General features: G+C 54.3%; 1 protein-coding gene across 7 annotated transcripts in view; it reads right to left on the minus strand.

Annotated features, from left to right (window-relative positions):
- LOC132347616 (protein HIRA) overlaps nucleotides 1–17,398 on the minus strand; it is a 74,484-nt gene that overhangs the window by 38,154 nt on the left and 18,932 nt on the right. For 4 of the 7 annotated variants that reach the window (XM_059894296.1, XM_059894295.1, XM_059894297.1 and 1 more), the window contains 9 exons: nucleotides 16,324–16,418; nucleotides 11,229–11,324; nucleotides 10,055–10,215; nucleotides 8,194–8,361; nucleotides 7,283–7,396; nucleotides 5,473–5,543; nucleotides 4,802–4,907; nucleotides 2,758–2,973; nucleotides 1,806–1,891 (listed from right to left, as the gene is read on the minus strand). In XM_059894296.1, coding sequence (XP_059750279.1) covers nucleotides 1,806–1,891; nucleotides 2,758–2,973; nucleotides 4,802–4,907; nucleotides 5,473–5,543; nucleotides 7,283–7,396; nucleotides 8,194–8,361; nucleotides 10,055–10,215; nucleotides 11,229–11,324; nucleotides 16,324–16,418 — 1,113 coding nt within the window. Of the gene's footprint in view, nucleotides 1–1,805; nucleotides 1,892–2,757; nucleotides 2,974–4,801; nucleotides 4,908–5,472; nucleotides 5,544–7,282; nucleotides 7,397–8,193; nucleotides 8,362–10,054; nucleotides 10,216–11,228; nucleotides 11,325–12,780; nucleotides 12,868–13,362; nucleotides 13,660–16,057; nucleotides 16,126–16,323; nucleotides 16,419–17,398 lie in introns of those variants that run through there. The other 3 variants (XM_059894298.1, XM_059894300.1, XM_059894299.1) reach the window with 3 other exon arrangements.

Genomic DNA, 17,398 nt, shown 5'->3' on the forward strand with positions numbered 1-17,398 from the left:
TTGATCAGAAATTTATTATATCTTTGTCACATTTTGATTATGAAATTTGAATATTGTGTTCATTAAAAAAAAAGATTTTGCAAGCTTTCCTTCTTTTTCAAAGCACTAGAATATTTTCAATAGTATTAGAATGACCTGTTCTTTAAAAGTTTGTTAGAATTTTCCTGTCAAGCCGTCTTAGTCTGGTGGCCTTTGATAGGTTAACTCTTTGACAGTGTCCTCTATTTCTTCTATAATAATTCATCTGTACAGATTTTCTTCAATTTTGGTAATTTTTGTTTTCCCCAAAATAATTCACTTTCAAATTTATTTGCAGAGTTCAGCAAAGATGTCTTTCACCCTTTTGATTTATTCTTCATCTGTGATTATTTCCCATTTATGTCTATTTTAATTATTTGCAACTTTTTTCTTTCTTGATTAGATAAGCTAATAATTACCTCTTCCATTGCTACTTGTTTTGACATGGGAATCAAGAGGAAAAAAAGAATCAAGTTCTGGTGCCAGAAATATGTGCCCCATGGCAGAAAGCTGGCTCAAGGCCAGGCAGGAAGTCATCTACCACCTCTGCCTCCTCACCAGGTGAGGCCTGGAAGGATCCACAGAACAAAAGTGCCACCACCACTTCTACCACCTCTACAAGCCTCATTCCCATCAGCTCTGAAATGTTCAAGCACTGTCACATACTTGGTTTCACTTGGTCCTAATAAAGGCGGGCAGGTGGCATTCTCTGCATAGGTTCATAATGGGAAAAAGGTTTGATCAAGAGAAAACCACTCTATGGGAGGAGTCTGGAAGTTGGTTCTGGCTCTACCTGGTCAGGTCACTGCCCTCCAGGGCCTCGGCACTTGCACACCTGACATGAGGAGGCCATCAGCACATCACATGACTGATGGTCTCCGCAGACTTCAGGGAAGATTTGGAACAGCTTGTGGAGGAACGAGTGGGAAGTGCAGAGGACTACTGTGCGTGGTGCCCTGAGGAGACGGGCTGAAAAGAGTGAGTCATCTTCATGTTCGGCCTATTCCTCTCACATGGGGCCTTATCATCCTTTGAATCAACATACCTCACTTTGGGGAGAATGACCAATACAAAAGCAAGCCCGATGACAGATGCCAAGACAAGGACAAATCCAGCTGAATCCACTGTCCCTCTCTGCTCCATTAGGGAAATCTATCCCCCACCCAGCAAGTCCACTTCTGGGAAGTGTCCTGAGGGAACAGTCACAGGTGTGCTCAGAGATTCATTTACAATCACAAAACACTGTACAAACTACACGTCCACAGTTAAGGGGCTGGTTAAGTAAATCATGGTGCGTTCACAGGCGGGGCACCTGGACTGTCAGCAAACCAATGCTTCAGAGAACTAGTTATTAAAATGGATGCAAGGTCAAGATACAGGAACAAACAGGAGATACGGACACCAAAACATTAACAGTGATCGTATCTTTGTGCTTTTACTGTTTTCCATAATGTGTACATATTCCTTTCTTAATCAGAAAGAGAAGGCTATAAAAGTGGAAAGAGAAACAGAAAAAAAATCAGTGTGACTTTTCTCTCCCTGCTATCTTCAACAAAGCAGGGACAGCCTCCCCGCCCGCCTGCACCACCATCAGGTGTGCACAGGGCTCTGCAGTAGCGCAAGGCTTTGAGGCTGCTGGGAAGCTGGAATCAACTCACTTCCAGACTCTGTGGGTGAGGCTGGCCCAAGAGCCTGTGAAGACCTGGTTATGATAGTGCTACCTGGCAAAAGGAGAGAGGAAGACCTCCCAGAGAAGGCCACAGAAAGCTCGGTGAGTGAACGAGTACCCAGTGTCCAGCTGTGCTATGCAGAGAGGCGTGATTCTCCTCCGACCATCTGCTGTCCGAGTCTCAACTTGTTTCTTTAAAAGATTCTGGCAAAGTAGAGAGACATGAAGGAATGGAAACGTTTCTGAATCTCCGAATACCAACAAATAAGACTTCTAATGAAATGTATTCGAACTCCCCTCTGGCCTTTCAGATACAACTAAACTAAGCCACTCATTAAAGAATAAGCGTTTTTATCAGGGTGTGTGCTCGACCTCCTGCACAGTAAGGCAGCAAGGACAGACACTCCCAGGTGAACCAGCTCCAACATCTTCCTTTCTATCTCCAATTCCCACCTGGCCAGGTCCCTGGAGCAGTGAGCACATGCCTGGCTGGCCACACGCACCCAGAAGCCATGGGGCTCAACAACGGAGCTAACAGATGAGACCCCTGTCTCTAAGCCACAATTTCAAACTTTCTTTCAATGAAGGCTCACAACCCAGGGTTTGTCACACACTGTGTCTGAACCACCTGGGGAGTGTGACACCCTGCACGAGCTCCTGGACAGGGTTTTAGCTCCCAACATCTGTCCTGTTCCCTTCCCATCTCCACCCCGACCCCCCAGGGAAACATGGGCTTCCAGAGGAAGAAGGGGGAGTCAAGAGACGTCTCTTGAGGGCAGAGCCTGAAACCCACTGTTCTCAGTATCTAGAATCTCCTAGAAAGGCTAGAGGTGAGGTTTGAAGTTCCCCCAAAGGACGCCCTCCTCTGGATCTCCTTGGGGCGGGGCCTTTGATAAGGTGCCCTGGGCCCCGCTGCTGCTGCACGCAGACAAGGGCAATAAGTGGCCCTTGCTGGCTCCCAGCTCCCTGCCCATGTCTGTGCACTGTCTAGATGGCCTCTTGCCCTCCTGGCCTTGTGCCGCCCCTGGGCACGTCCCTGTGTCCTCAGTGCCGCTGGGCCCAGCCCTCACCTTCCTGATGTCCTCCAGACTCTCCCCGTTGACGACGCCAGTGACCGAGGTAGCGGAGCCTGTCTCTCTGGCCACAGAGCCCTTCTGGTCCAGCTGCTGCTGCTGCTGCCTCCGCTGGTACTTGAGCATCTCGGGGTTCTCGATGACGGCGGTGGAGAGCTGGGTCTCGGTCATGATGGCCAAACTCTTGCCGTAGGTGGACTGATGGATGCGGCTCTAGAGAAGGCAGAGAGAGGGAAGTGCAACAAACCGGCCGGGACACTGCCCATCAGTGGGCGAGCTGCGCGCTGGCTCCCAGCTCAGAGCGAGAGAGCCCTGGGCAGGGTCCCGGAACCCTGGACGCTGGCTCTCTGAAACCTCCCACCCTGTTTGCCTGTTTAGATGACTCAGGAGAGGCCTTGTACCCTCCCTCGATGTTTACAGCCTTCAGGGATGCAAGTGGATGCATAACACTCAGGAAAACACCTACAGCAGGTCTGGTGCAGAACAAATAGCAACAAACATTTGCTGAACTGAAATTACGACATTCAAATTGCTAATGTAAGGCTCTTAAATCACTCCAAGGACCCCAAACGCTTCTTGGGAATCAGACACTGAAACCCAGAGCTGCCTTCACTGCTCCAGCTGCAGCCATCAGCCCCACGTGGCTGGAGGTCGCCATGGGGTCGCTAACAGAGCCCCTGAGAGCAAGGAAAGGCCTGGCACGCATGCCTAGGGGAACCCTCCTCTGCCCGCATTGCCCCCAACACGTCCTGACCCTTCCGAGCAGGGCCAGCCCCACCTTCCCAGGTCTCAGCAGCCCTGTGCCACAAGCCAGGCTGTGTGAGGGCAGGGACGGTGGCACCAGCACACTGGAGTGGCCAGTGTGACAAGGAGCAGACTCGCACATGGTGTGCTAACGACCAAAGCAGAGGTCAGTAGGACACCTGCCTCGCAGGAAGGATGCTGGGCGGGCAGCCTTGGGGTCCACTCTGCAGGACCTGGAGTGCCTGCCTGTGGCCAAAACTCCCTCCCCGGCACCCCTGGAATCTCAAGGCAGGATTCGGAGTTCGGCCCTACTGTTCCTCGAATGCAGGGGCCCTGCCTGCATCCAGGATGGGTTACGACTCTCTAAGGAGGGGGGAGGTCACCTGACGACAGTGACCGGTGGAGGGAAGAGCTGGGGCTGTGGACACACTTGTCCCCCCACTGACAAGTGACCGTGGGTGCCAGGCCAGTCCACTGTGGTGAGCGAGGCCGACTCTGAAGCCCAAGGGGTAACATCGTAGTGGGGGTCCCCACAGAAGCCTAAGAGGGGGCTCCCAGCAGCAATGGCACCCTGAGGGGAGAGCTGCCACCCGCCCTGGGCTCTCGGAGCCTCTTGCCCCCACATACTGGTGTGGGCCCACTTGCGGGAAGGCAGGCTCCTAGTCTGAGGGAGGGAAAGCAGTGCCTGTCACCAAGTCCCCGAGGACGAGCACTGGCCACCCTGTCCTGGGCAGAGCATGGCGGAGAGGAGGCCTGGCCCCAAGGCTGCAGATGGGCTCATGCTTCCGCTCTCAGACCTCAGGGTCACATGTTATTCTCCTCAGTGAAACAGGACCAGCCCTGCCTGGAGGGGTTCTGTGTAATTTAAGTGAAGAAACGTGGCCCTGGTTCTGGCACACAGTAAGTGCTAGGAAAGGACTGCTATCACTGTTGTAACTGCTGACCCGAGGCCAGTATGTTAGCGAAGGACAACGGGGAGGGGACGTGAGCAGCCCTGGCAGCCACTCCCACTCTTCCAGTGTGAACACCTCCCAGGGTGGCTATCAGCTCAAGAGGAGATGCCCGGGCTTACTCAATTCTATCTTCCGCAAGATGTTACAGAAAAACCCAATTTTTGGCCAACCCAATAGAATGGATCTCTGACATGAATAGAGGTTCATTTTAAATTAAATCTCTCTTGTAGAGAAGACAAGGATTATAGTCTACAAGAGGCAAAGGACCAGGAATGCTTCAGGAAACTGTGTCTGTGTAGGTCACAGGAGGAGGTCCCTCAGAGCCACCGTGGCCGTGCTCCTACCTTCTCCTCCTCGCTCAGGGGGTCTCCGAGCTCATCCTGGGAGAAATCCAGGAACGCCACAGAGCCGTCCATGGAGCACACCAGGATGCCCAGCCCGTTCAGAGTCCTGGAAAAGATGGCCATCAGCAGCCAGGCGCAGGCCCCGCAGTACTCACCCACCACGGAGTGGCCTGGGGGAGGCAGAGCCTGGGGAGACGCCCCCACGCGCTCATGGGGAGGCGGAGGTGGGGGCGACAGTCCCATTCTACCGAGCTCTGGGCCCTTAAGTTCTCAGCACATGTACAGAGTATCTCTCACCCTGTGCTTTGTAAGAGTTTCATGTTCATTTATCTCATTTTTGAAAGCATTAAAAAACAAACAACTGCGAGGGAGTGCACATCTAAATGAGGTCGCTGAGAAGCATGAAACGGCTTCCACAGCCACACTACTCCGATTCACGCAGCGACAGAGCCAAGTGCAACCAGGATCATGCACTCTCCTTCCCAGACGAACACCAGTCTGTCTGAGCAGGGGTTTCCAGTAGGGCCAGGAGCACAGCACCCTGGGGTCTGTCCTGCCTGCAACACCTGGGATCCTGGTTGCCCAACCCTAATCACACCCAGGAGGCCTTGAGCTCCAACATGTGGCTCCTCCTTTCCTAGACCATGCCTCGAATCGAGAATCCATCTTACCAGGAAATGTCCATGATGGATTTGTCAAACAGCTCATGGATGACAACCAAAGGCCGTTTTAGACACGTGAGCTGGAAGGAAAGGGCGGCAAAGGTTAATGAATGAATGAGGCCTTCTGTGTCCACTCTGCTCAGCTGCCGCCACCAGACCCAGGAGCATGGTCTGAGCTGTGCTGACACGTGGGGCGTCTTCAGCTCTACTCAGACGGCCACCACCGAGACTCCACTGAGACTCTGGAACCCACGCCTGCCAAAGACACGTGTGCCAGCATGGGGTCTGCCCCTTTGGGCCTGGCAGGGCAGACAGATATATACACACAAGACCAGCAGTGGAGGAGGGGGCTCTAGAAGGCCTACCGAACAGGGATGGGATGCCAAGGCCTGCACAGGGAATGCAGCAGCAAAGGCAGGTCCCAGGACAGGAAAACAGCCTCAGAGAGAACCTAGCACCCCTTCTTAAGGCTCACATTCAGGTGCACACACATATCCAAGGCTCCATGTGACCAGCGCCACGCACCACACAGGTTCATGTTGCCCTGACCCAGGCCCCAGGGTAGCCACTATTAACACTCTTCCTCTCTTCCGTCTTGGACAAATATTTTATTCTTTAAAGTAAGGCACATGGTTGCCTGCTTTTTCATTTAACGCAGAATGAGTGTGTCATCAACATCCTGTGAAAACCTGTGTCTGGTGACTGTACCCACCACCTTCCCCATGCGCATGTGGGTCATCTGGTCCTCTCATGTGGCTGAGCACATGTCCACTCTCCCACAGCAGCAGCAGGCATAGCTCTCACACACAGGGCCTGCCTGTCCTGCCCACTGGTCCTGGGCCCCTGGGTGGCGGGCTGGGGTGGGGACACGCCTGGAGGGCAGGAGGCGCTAAGGCAGTCCTAGTCCTGAGGACGGGACTGGAATCTGAGCACCTGGAACCCATGAGAACCTTGCCCCATCCTAGTTCCACTCCCCAAAGAGAACCAGCCTGGCCTTCCTTCCACAGACATGCCTACAGACCCCTCAGAAACCTGGGACCTCTGTCAACACCTGACCCGTCAGTGATGTTTTGGTCAAAGTACCAGGGATGGAGCCCAGGCCCAGGGGAGCCCGAGAAGAATGCGCCTGGACCGCCTAGGACGCACCAGGTCCAGGGTCTGGAATGGGGTCACAGGATTGCTCTGCGAGAAGCAACTGTCCTAAATGCAGCCAAAGGATAACCTCTAAATCTACAACTTCAAATCCACTCTGCTTATGGGGAAATCAATGATAAGGAATAAACTATTGTTAACGCAACACACACAAAGCTCAACCACTTTATGCCAAGTGAAAAGAACACAAGATGCAAAAAAGTAAACACTGCATGACTCCATTCATATAAAGTCCAGAAACAGGCAAAGCTCATCCACGTGACAGACATCCTTAGTGCTGCTGCCCTGGCTGAGGGGGGGCTGGGGGCAGGGTCCTGACAGGGAAGGGGCAGGGAGCGTTCTGGGGCAATAGTTACACGGAAGTAAACACGTCTGACGACAGATGCGCTGAGCTGTGTACTTCAGGTAGATCCACTATGGAGGTTCTGTATCTACACAAAGTTCTTTTAAAGGAAAGCCAACACAATATGCCAACTGCGGCCCTGACTACTGAAGATGTGCTCTGGGTCTGGACACAAGAGCTGCTCTGGCTGGGTGGCGGGTGGCCTCTCCTGGCCAGGCCCAGGTTCAGGGCAGAAACACTCACTGACCACTACCAGAAGTGGGGGGTCTCTCCTCTTTCAGGCACCCCCTCCCCGCCGAGCGGCGAGCTCACAGTAGGGCTCACCCAGACAGAGAGCGAGCGGTCCTTGCTGCCGACAGCACAGCAGCAGTACGGGCAACTGGGTTTCGCAGAGCTCCCGTTCTTCTGCTTCTTCTTGAAGATTTTTGGGTTGAATTTCTAAAACCAAGTAACAAGGGTTAATTAGTAATTAATCAAGCATCAAGCATGCACCCTACACCAAATATGAGACATACCAGGATCCCAGCCCAGCAGGCGTCCCCCAGCCCCGGGCACCCGCACGCGCCATTGCGCCTTCACAGCTACCCAGCAGGCCTTGTGCTGGGGATGACATGTGTCCTAATCAAAGTCTGGTTCTGGTGACATTCAACACGTTAAATAAAATATTAACTTCATATTCATCACGTCCATTTGCCAATAAAGCACATGGGTATGTATTCTATTTTGTATAACTAGTTTAAAAATATTGAAACAGGGGTTTCCCTGGTGGCGCAGTGGTTGAGAATCTGCCTGCTAATGCAGGGGACACGGGTTCGAGCCCTGGTCTGGGAGGATTCCACATGCCGCGGAGCAACTAGGCCCGTGAGCCACAACTACTGAGCCTGCGCGTCTGGAGCCTGTGCTCCGCAACAAAAGAGGCCACGATAGTGAGGGGCCCGTGCACGGTGATGAAGAGTGGCCCCCGCTTGCCGCAACTAGAGGAAGCCCTCGCACAGAAACGAAGACCCAACATAGCAATCAATCAATCAATCAATCAATAAATCTTAAAAAAAAAAAATTGAAACATTAAGTATTTAAAATGAAACAAGAACCTAACAACGCGTGCTGAATCTCAGAGGCCACCATCTCAGTCCAACACGTGACCCAGGACTGGGGAGCACGGCACTGCCCAGGTTCCAAGGGTCCCACTTAGGGCGGCGCTGATGGCTGGCCAACCTGAGGCCAAGTGGACTCACCACGACAGTCACAGCTTTCCGATGCCCGACAAAGTCCATGTTGGTCTTCCAGCCCTCCCGTTCTATGATCTGGGCGGTGGGGCCGGAGTTGTTCATGGCGTGGGCGGATACGAGGTAGTGCCCGTCAGGGGACCAGCTGAGCCGCAACACGTGGGTCGTCCCTCCACACTGCAAGAAACGTCTGTGCTTGAAAGGAGCCCAAGGCCAACTCTGGGACCACAACTGGCCCCAGGAATCAAACTGAGCTCTGATGTACAAATGCGCAATGGTGGAGCACGCCCAAGCTGCCGGCTACACGGCCAGCTTGACTCCAGTCTCTCCCGGTGAGCTGACAGCGGGGCCGTCAAGAGACCGGTAGGGGCGCCATTCTACCCTCCCCCACTGCATGGCGGCACAGGCTGAGGGGACGGCTGGACAGCCACCTCTTTCCACTGTCAACCCTGTCTGGGCCAAATCTATCTGACCAAAGACCCTTTCTCCTACCCAGCACTGGGGAACCCCACAGGAGGTTTGCAGACCACATGTTGCTGTGGAGAAAGAGCACTACTGACCCTCGGAAGCCTGGTCACAAGCCTGTCTCTGCACTGCAGCCAGTGACCACCAGGCCCCACCTGCTCTCTGGAGCCTGTCTCCTCGCCCAAAGCCTGGTGACGCCACCAGCCAAGGAGAAGAGGTTTGTAAAGTCCATAGAAACCATAAATGGCACAACAGAAAGGCACTGTTCCCCTGACCCAGGCAGAGGCAGGGCACCCCTTCACACCATGCCTCCTGCAAAGTGAGATGACATTGGCTAACAGCCAGCCCCTGAAGCTCAAGGTCAGTCCAGGGCAGCCCGAAAGGCTTAGGGGTTAAGATCCAGGCTGAGCAGCCCTAGGGGAAGGCAGGACAAGGCAGGGCCCGAGCGCAGCATGGGGACACACCTGCCTCCACTGCCAGCCGGGTCCAAGCCAAGGCAGGACAGCCCCCCCAGAGGCTGAAGAGTGCTGCCAGCTCCTGCCGGATTCCAAACATTCCTGTCCTGCCCACACCCCGCCACCACAGCCGCCCCAGGAGCCCAGTGGCTCTCCACAAGGCCTGCAGCCCATGTCCTCTCACACTAGGTGGCTGCCAAGGAGGGCAGAACTAAGTGAGGTAAGGACCAGGCTCATGGATCCAGTTCATGAACTTCTGTGGGTTGGGGGACAGCTGAACATGTGATACCCACTTTTCTCCACAGCCAGCCCTGACCAGTGGGCAGGCGTCTATTCTTCCTGCAAAACTTCGTACTCAGGTCCCTTCCTCCAAAAAGCCCTCTCTGACGTGACCACCCCGTACCCCCAGCCATTTCTGCCCACTCTGGATAACTCCATCTCAATCCACGTTCATTTCCTGTACTCAGGACAGCCGTACACACAGGAGGCACTCAAGAAATGTCCACTGAATAATGGCGACCATGAGCTCTGGTCCCACATGAAATCAGAACTCAAATGAGGGAAGAGGTGGTAAAATACTACACAAGCCAGTGCAGTCCAACCTCCAGATGTTTTGCAAACTGGACTGTTAACGCCTTCCACAGGAGCTGGCCGGCCTGCAGAGCGAAGGTCAGCAAGCACGGCCCAGAGCCCTCAGGAAGACGCAAGAGCCTCCTCCACCCCCCACGTCCCCCACACCCCAAGGGGCAGCGTGCTGTAAACTCTTCAGCTTTAACACCTACAAGCCTTTTCACTACAAAGGTGGACGTTTAATAGCTTCTGAGAAGTGAACGATTTTCATCACCCGACTCTGGGCTCCCTGACTATGTCCGGACCCCAGGCAGCCCCTGCTCTGTGTGGGAGGCGTGGGGGGGGTGGTGCGGCGGCGGGGGGCCTGCCAGGCCTCTTACCTCATCGAAAGGCTTGGTGATGCTGGTCTCTAACTGCCAGTCCAGCGTCCTCCACACCTTCAGGCTGCGGTCGTCGGCTTGAGAGGCAATGTATTTACCAACAGGGTCCCAAGTCAGGCCCTTCACCAGGCCAGAATGGCCTCTCAGAGTAGCTAGGATTTCTGTGAGGACAAATAAGTGAGGTCGGAAAGGCGTTACCAAGGGGAAAACAGTGACTCTGTCTAGAAACGGGCCATGGGTCGGCCAGTCAAGAGAAGGGGCTTCAGGAGTCGCCCTGGCCAGCCCCACCCCTGGGCACAAGCAGAAGTCTGTTCTCACCCAGGAGGTGGGCACCACCCATTTCCCTCCAGCCAAGCTGACACGTATGGGTTGAGGCTGCACGTGCCCTCAGAGGGGCAGGTGGCCAGGGCCAGAGCTGAAATGCGCCGCCTCACCTTGCCGGCAGCCGCAGCCCTGCCCACGGTTTCCTTTCTGGACAGGAGTCCGTGCCCATCCAAGTCCTCCTGATGTGACCCTCCCTGGGGGACCGGGCCCTGTACTGAGTGAGTCCTCTGCTCGTCATCACTGAGGACAAAGGGGAGGGAGCTTGAACCCCAGAGAGCTGTAAGCTGAATGCCACCCCAGCCACGGTGGCTGGGCCGAGTCCCCACACACGGTGGAAGCTTATGAAGAGAGCAAGTGGCCGGGACCCGAGCCTATGAGAAGAACACGCTCCCGTCACCAAGCAGGGACTAGAAGCATCTCACTGGCTGCAAACCGCAGTACCATCCCAGGCTCTGCCATCGGTAGGGACTTCAAACACGTCAATAGAAAAACTGATCTGCAAAACTGGATCTGTTAGCCTGCTCATGCTCGAGGGCGTCACAGAGGAGACGGCTACTGGGCTGAGGCCAGAGTCCGGGGTGGGAGGGCGCACCCTCGATGGCAGCTGACCGGGCTCCCAGTGCCAGGTGTCCATCCGCACAGCCTGCAGCAGGGACACCCATGCCGGCCCTTGGTTACTACTATTTTTCTTTAATGTAAACTTCTCTTTAAACCTTAAATGTGATTGATGAAGAAGACCTGGGTTACTGACAAGACAGGCTGGCTGCCACCAGCCGAGGAGACCCAGCCCCCCCATTCCAGACACCGCTGGGCAGCCCCATGGACAGGCCGCCCGGGCAGAGGTGCGGACCTGGGAACTTCATTGCGTTCCAGATGACCACGGTGTTGTCCACGCTGCACGAGGCCAGCCAGGCATCATGGGGGGACCACGCTACGTCCATCACATCTGGAAGACAATGGCCAGTGGTGAGTCTCTTACCTGGTGGTGGACATGGACACGGCGCAGCTCCACCCTGCCAGCTGGCCAGTCAGCAGCCCCTCGGCGTTCTCACACCTGAGGAGACTTGACCTGGGACCATCATAACTAGACTTTTCCAAACCAACCTGAAGAACTTCCCCACTAAGGTTCTGCAATCAGTCCTGAGATCTGAAGCATCTAACAGCCCCACCCCACTCCCTTCTGACAAAGCACTGAGGGCCTGGCCAAGAGCGTGGCACCCGTGCCACTGCATGGCTGGGTCTGCAGCCCTCGGGCCGGCTGAGCCGCCTTCTCCAACCCTAACCCGGCTTCATCAGAGCACAGCGTGACAGCCAAGGTCTCCCTGCTTTCTCCAACCTCAGTGCCTGGTGCGGCACCAGGAGTGCGGAGGGATGGCTGGTGAGGTGAAGAAACAGAAAGAGCAGCCAGTCAGGAGCCACCTAGTCCTTTCCTCACAGGATGATTTAAATCTTCAGAGTCAGCTCGACAAGACCGCCCACGCGGGCAGCACCGTGATCTCCCGTGTGTGCGCCGGCGCTGAGCATGAACCCGGGCCCCGCTGTCCTGCTCCGCGTTGTGTGGCTGAGGGCACTCAAGACCCGGAACAGACCTAACTCAGCAGCGGACTTGGACCAGGTTCCAGTTCCTCATGCCCACGAGCACACGTGCCATCCTTCTGCACACCCTGGGGCGTTTCTTTGAGACGGATGCCCCACCGTGGGAACCTGGGCGGAGCACCTGGGCATTTTCATGAGTCTGGATTCTTCACATTTCTACTAGCAGAATGTCCTTTTCAAAAGTCCCTTTTTAGCTTGAGGATTATGATTTTTTCCCCTTCTAACTTATTGAGTACATTTTTATGTTTGAAGTTCCACTTTAATTCGCAAAGCGAAGACTGTGCACATTGGTGTGTCTGAAGCTGTCTTCAGGGACTCCTCTGTTCCTACCCCGTCTGTGAGGAGGTGATTTGTGCTGGTGGGTCTAACGAGAATGCAGTGTCTGCTAAAGGAGGCACAGGAACCTCTTCTGGGGCCCAGAGCGTGGGTGGGATTGGGGGGGCAGCCATGCATACCACAGACCCCCCTGTGCTTCCTGAGTCCTAGAGCAGAGACATGCTCACCTGGGACTCCAGAAAGGAGACCGGTTTTCTTAGCAATTTCCATGGACTATGGACAATACAGACCTTAGCTGCAAATTCCATCAGCTTACCTTCCTATGCTGTAGAAGGTTTATGTAGTAAAGTCAGTTATTCTCCTTTGTTGTATATTTTAAAATGATTTCTCTTATTGCTTGTTAACTTTGAAAAAATATTCCCTCTGCTGGAGGTCTAATAAATATTCAATTGTTTTCTCTTGCTTTACTTAGAATGTTTCTTTAATACCTGGAATTTATCATGCTGTCTTTAGCTAAGGCTCTACATTACCTTCCTTTCACCCACGAACTGCTGAATGGCTGGTTACCCCGTCATGTGTGGGGAACGAATCTTTCCTTCTGTTATCGGTCATCGGTGCCACCTTCACAGCACACCAAGTTGTCAGGAGCACTGTAGCCTCCTTCAATGTTGTTAACTTTGTTTGAATGAGTTCTCCCACGTCCTGACTCATCCTTCCAGACGCCCTTTGGAGTCACTGCCGAGTTCTGCAGTAAATCCACACATGTGACATGACTTCCTCCCCAAACCCCAAGTTTTGGAGCTTCTGTCTTCAGACCATACAACGCCCATTCCTTCTCGCCACAGCTCTACACACATCTGAGACCCTCCCTGTCCTTGAAGATATAAGTTTCTGGTCACTGTCGTTCCCGCCAACTCTCCAGCATCATTCTTGGTGATTCCAAGAGGATGATTTTTCTAACACCCTTAAAGTCCTTCACCTACTCCAATGACCTTGGCTCCTGGCCTCAGCCATCGTTCCCACAGTCATGCCCAGAGACCCTCCCTGACAGAGCACTGTGACCCCTCCCTGGTCTTACTGCCCCCCTCCCCGCCGCCACGTCCCCCGCTCACTCTCCGATGGGTCTTCCAGCCGCTATAGCCCTTCCGTCTCCTCATCGGGCCTGGAGTCCATCCTCCCCTCAGCTCTTCTGCTGTCTTTCTTTGCAGGCGCCTGACAAGACCAGCTGGGTTCCGTCCAGCTCTCTCCCCCAGTCTTTCCTGAGCGCCCGTCAATTAGGTCTTTACCCGGCTTCACCAACAGGAACCACGCTTGCCAAGGCCACCGGCGGCTTCCATGCCATCCAGTCCAGTGGCCGATCCTCGGTGCTCACTCGACCGTGAGGCAACGTGGGGCACGCTGCTTGCTCTTGCCTCCTTCAAACGTTCTCTCCACCACCTTCACTGGTTCCCCGGCTCAGCCGCACCCCAGGCTCCTCCCCTGTGCTCCAGGCTCACCCCCCAACAGCCAGCCTGCAGGTCCACTCACCCTGCTGCCAGGCACTGCGGACCCAACATGTCCACTCGCCCCCACACCCCCTCCCACCTCAAGTGAGGCACCTGCATCCCTCCCGCTGCTCAGGCCACAGTCTGGGAAGCTGTCCCACCTCCTCTGGGGCCTCACCTCACTTCCCGCCCGAGGGAGTCTGTGTGACCACCTGCCCTGACTTCCACCATGACGACCCATAGCCCCCAACAGGCTCTCTCCTAGATCACATCACATCACTGGTCTCCCCAGTGCAGCCTCGGCCCCCCACCATATGGGCTCCATACTGCTGCCCAGGCCTCCACACTGCTCTGCCTCACTCAGAGGAGAGCCCCTCCCGGCCCCCTCCCCTCTGCACTCCCCCTACCCTGGTCCCAAGCCCATGTCTACACCCCATCTGCTGCCCCGGTTGCTCCCTCCACTTGGATAGCTCTCTGCAGGTCCACACGGTTGTCCCCTCATCGCCATCTGCTCAACCCCTGGATGCCACCTTCTCAGTGAGACCCTCCTTGGGAATCTGAGTAAAACTGCACTTATCTCTTTCTATCATTACATATTCCAATTGGCTATGACTAGTGAAAGACAAATAATTAAAAATCTTCTTATATGAGGCCAATTCAATGACTTATTATTAGTCTGAAGTGCTTTTCAATGCTTTATAAGTCCTAAAAGCTTTATTCCTCATATCATCTCATTTTTCTATTGTTTTCCAGTTTGTCAACCTTCTTCTTCTTTTTCTTTTCTCTCTTTTTTTGGCCACACCACGTGGCTTGTGGGATCCTTGTTCCCTGACCAGGGATTCAACCTGGGCCCCGGCAGTGAGAGTGCTGAGTCCTAACCACTGGACCGCCAGGGAATTCCCTGTCTACCTTCTTCTGATTCTGCTTAACTGTACTGCAGAAATTCCAAAATAACAAATGCGGTGATAGCACCCATGTTTGTCTTTTCTCGGTATCAATGGGAAGATGGTTCAACTGTGAACTATAATATGTGCCCGTGGTTTGAAAGACACAGGGCTCTATCATGGTAGGGAAACAGCTTTCTATGGCCATTAAAAAAAACTGTTTTTATTAGCAATTGATGGTGCTACCAGGACCACTGCAAAAGGAGTGGCAGGTATCCCCACTGAAGGTGGGCACCCCTACCTGCCTGGTCGAGGAGAGCCCTGGGGTGGTGGGCCAGGAGGGAGGGCGAGGTTATGGCTCAGTCCAAGTCTCAGGTTAGGGGCCCCATGAAAGTCGTCACTCAGGCCCCACTCCACTTGGATAACCTCATGGACACCTTGTCCAAGTTCCAGAGAAGCCCAACTAGACTCCACTGTGAGCACCTGCCAGCAAGTTAGGGTAAGTTACACATTTTTACTGTTATCAAAGATAACACAATGTTACACTATCAGCTTTCAAAGATGTGGACTCAATCTGTGGTCTCTAAGAGGTGGGTCTGTTCACCTTTAAAGTGTCATCTGCAGAGTGTGTGTTGAGCACAGACTGCAATGGACCATAGCTGATTCTCTTCTGCCCCATCTCCGCCCCCCCAGCCCCCGAGCTGCAGGCTCAATTCCAACCAGCTCCGGACACCCCCCACCCCTAACCCCCAAACCCAGCACATCCTGCACTGAACTGGCATCCGGCCCCATAAACCCATGGTCGTATGGTCTCAGCAGAGGATACCGCTGGCTCCCCAGGCACCCAGCTAGGGGTCTCCCTCACACCTCCCTTTGCTCAGCCCTTCGAAGTTCCCAGGTCAGTCTCCTCCTCTCTCTCTCAATGATCACAGCCTAGGTTGGGCCCTTGCAGTTTTCATCTGAACCCCTGAAACTGCCTTCTTTTCCAGAGGGCTGTTAGATGATCCCCCTTTCAGGCCTCCACGACAAAGGGCACCCTCGTTAGCAGAAGTGCAAGCCTTCCATGACCTGGCCCCACACACTCAGCCAGCCCCACCCTGCGCCACTTGCTGCCGTGCAGTACACGTTCAGCGGGGTGAGATGCTGCCAGCTCACCACTGGCACCAAGCCTTTCTGGCTTCTGCTGGCCTCTGCCTGGCACACCCTCCTAGCTATTCCCAGCTAGACCGCAGGTTCTCCGAGGAAGACTGAATTGCACTGACTCTGGTATCCCTGGCATCTGACTAAGTGTTGTCAACTTCAGTCCAAATCTGAAAAATGAGTTTCTTTCCATACCAAGCCTATTTAAAACACTTTGCAAACACTCTCAAAGTCAAGTAAAAAGCTTTCCAGTGGGCCCCCGTGTGCGGGTTTCTGTGGAATAAAGAAAGTGCGCTTACGGACTTAGCGATCCACTGATGGAGGTAGTGACTCAGTTCCCAGGATAAACAGCGGAACGTGGGGAGTTCTACATTAAAGATATAAACATACAGCCCATGAGGGCAGGAGTGGGGACACTGACGCAGCTGGAGGCAGGCAGCGGGGAGGGGAGGGGTGGCCCAGACACAGGGCTGCTCTAAGGACCCACAGTCCACAGGGGCCGTGGAGGTGCCGCTGCTGCTCTCGGCCACCGCCGGGGCGCCCACCCCACGGGCAGCCCACTCACCGCCTGAGTGACTCCGCAGGATGGAGACACATCGCCACTGCTCCACGTTGGCAAGCTTGCCACTGGAGCCGAACACGGTGCTGGGGCCGATGTACCTGTGTGAGAGAGGAGTCAGAAGGGCACCCGGGGACTTTCGGGCATCGCAGAGACAAAGCAGACAGACAGCGGCTGGCGAGCGCCAAACGGGTGAACGATGGGGGCTGATTGGGCAAATTATGATCTGTTCACTGGATGGAATGCTACACGGCCTACACCAATCTTGGGAAAATGTCCACGGGATAGAATTAAGTGAAGGCAACAGGTCCCAGAATGTCATATACAACATGCTACCACACGTCACCTATGCTGGAAAATGGACCAGAAGGACACACATGAAAAATACAAAAATATTAACTGTGGCTTCCTTTAGATGGTGGGATTATGATTTTTTCTCTTCAATTTTCCACATTGTATACTAAGTATGTTATTTATGTTGGCTAAAGCAGCAGAATCAACACTATTTTTCAAGCCCTCCTGTAAGGACTTGAATGCCTCTGCCTTAACACCGGGGCAGGGAAAGCACTGGAACTGGGGTGCTCGCTCCTGGCCCTTGAGCAGTCACGGAGCCCTGCAGACATGGCGCCAACACCTCGGACCCCCAGAGGCTCTGTTAACACCCTTCGCTCCTGTAGAATTCTTCCAAACCTACAGGAAGGGCTTGCAGAGGCAGCTGGCTGGGCCGAAGGAGACTGTGCCTCTGCTCGCCAAGCCACAGCCTTGGGGACACTCTGGCTGAGCAGGAGGGTGGGGTCTGGTCCCCAGCCTGGCTGGCCCCAAAGGCCCAGGACCCACCCTAGGAGACTCCAGGAGATGGTTAGTTCATTGCGGGTGCATGCAGAGCAGGGGCTTTCGGGGAAGGCGAGGCTCCTGGGAGCCCCAGGTAAGGCTGACAGAGAACGAGGTGAATGGTAAGAGGGCAGGCTCTGGATCCCCCACCCCAGATCCCATCAGAGCAACTTGTGTGTTAGGAAATTTCACTTGAAGGACAAAACAAATGAAGCCATCAATGTCAGCCCTGGAAGGGACGAGCCCTTCT

Source organism: Balaenoptera ricei, chromosome 14 (genome assembly GCF_028023285.1).
Source record: "Balaenoptera ricei isolate mBalRic1 chromosome 14, mBalRic1.hap2, whole genome shotgun sequence".
Lineage (NCBI taxonomy): Eukaryota > Metazoa > Chordata > Mammalia > Artiodactyla > Balaenopteridae > Balaenoptera > Balaenoptera ricei.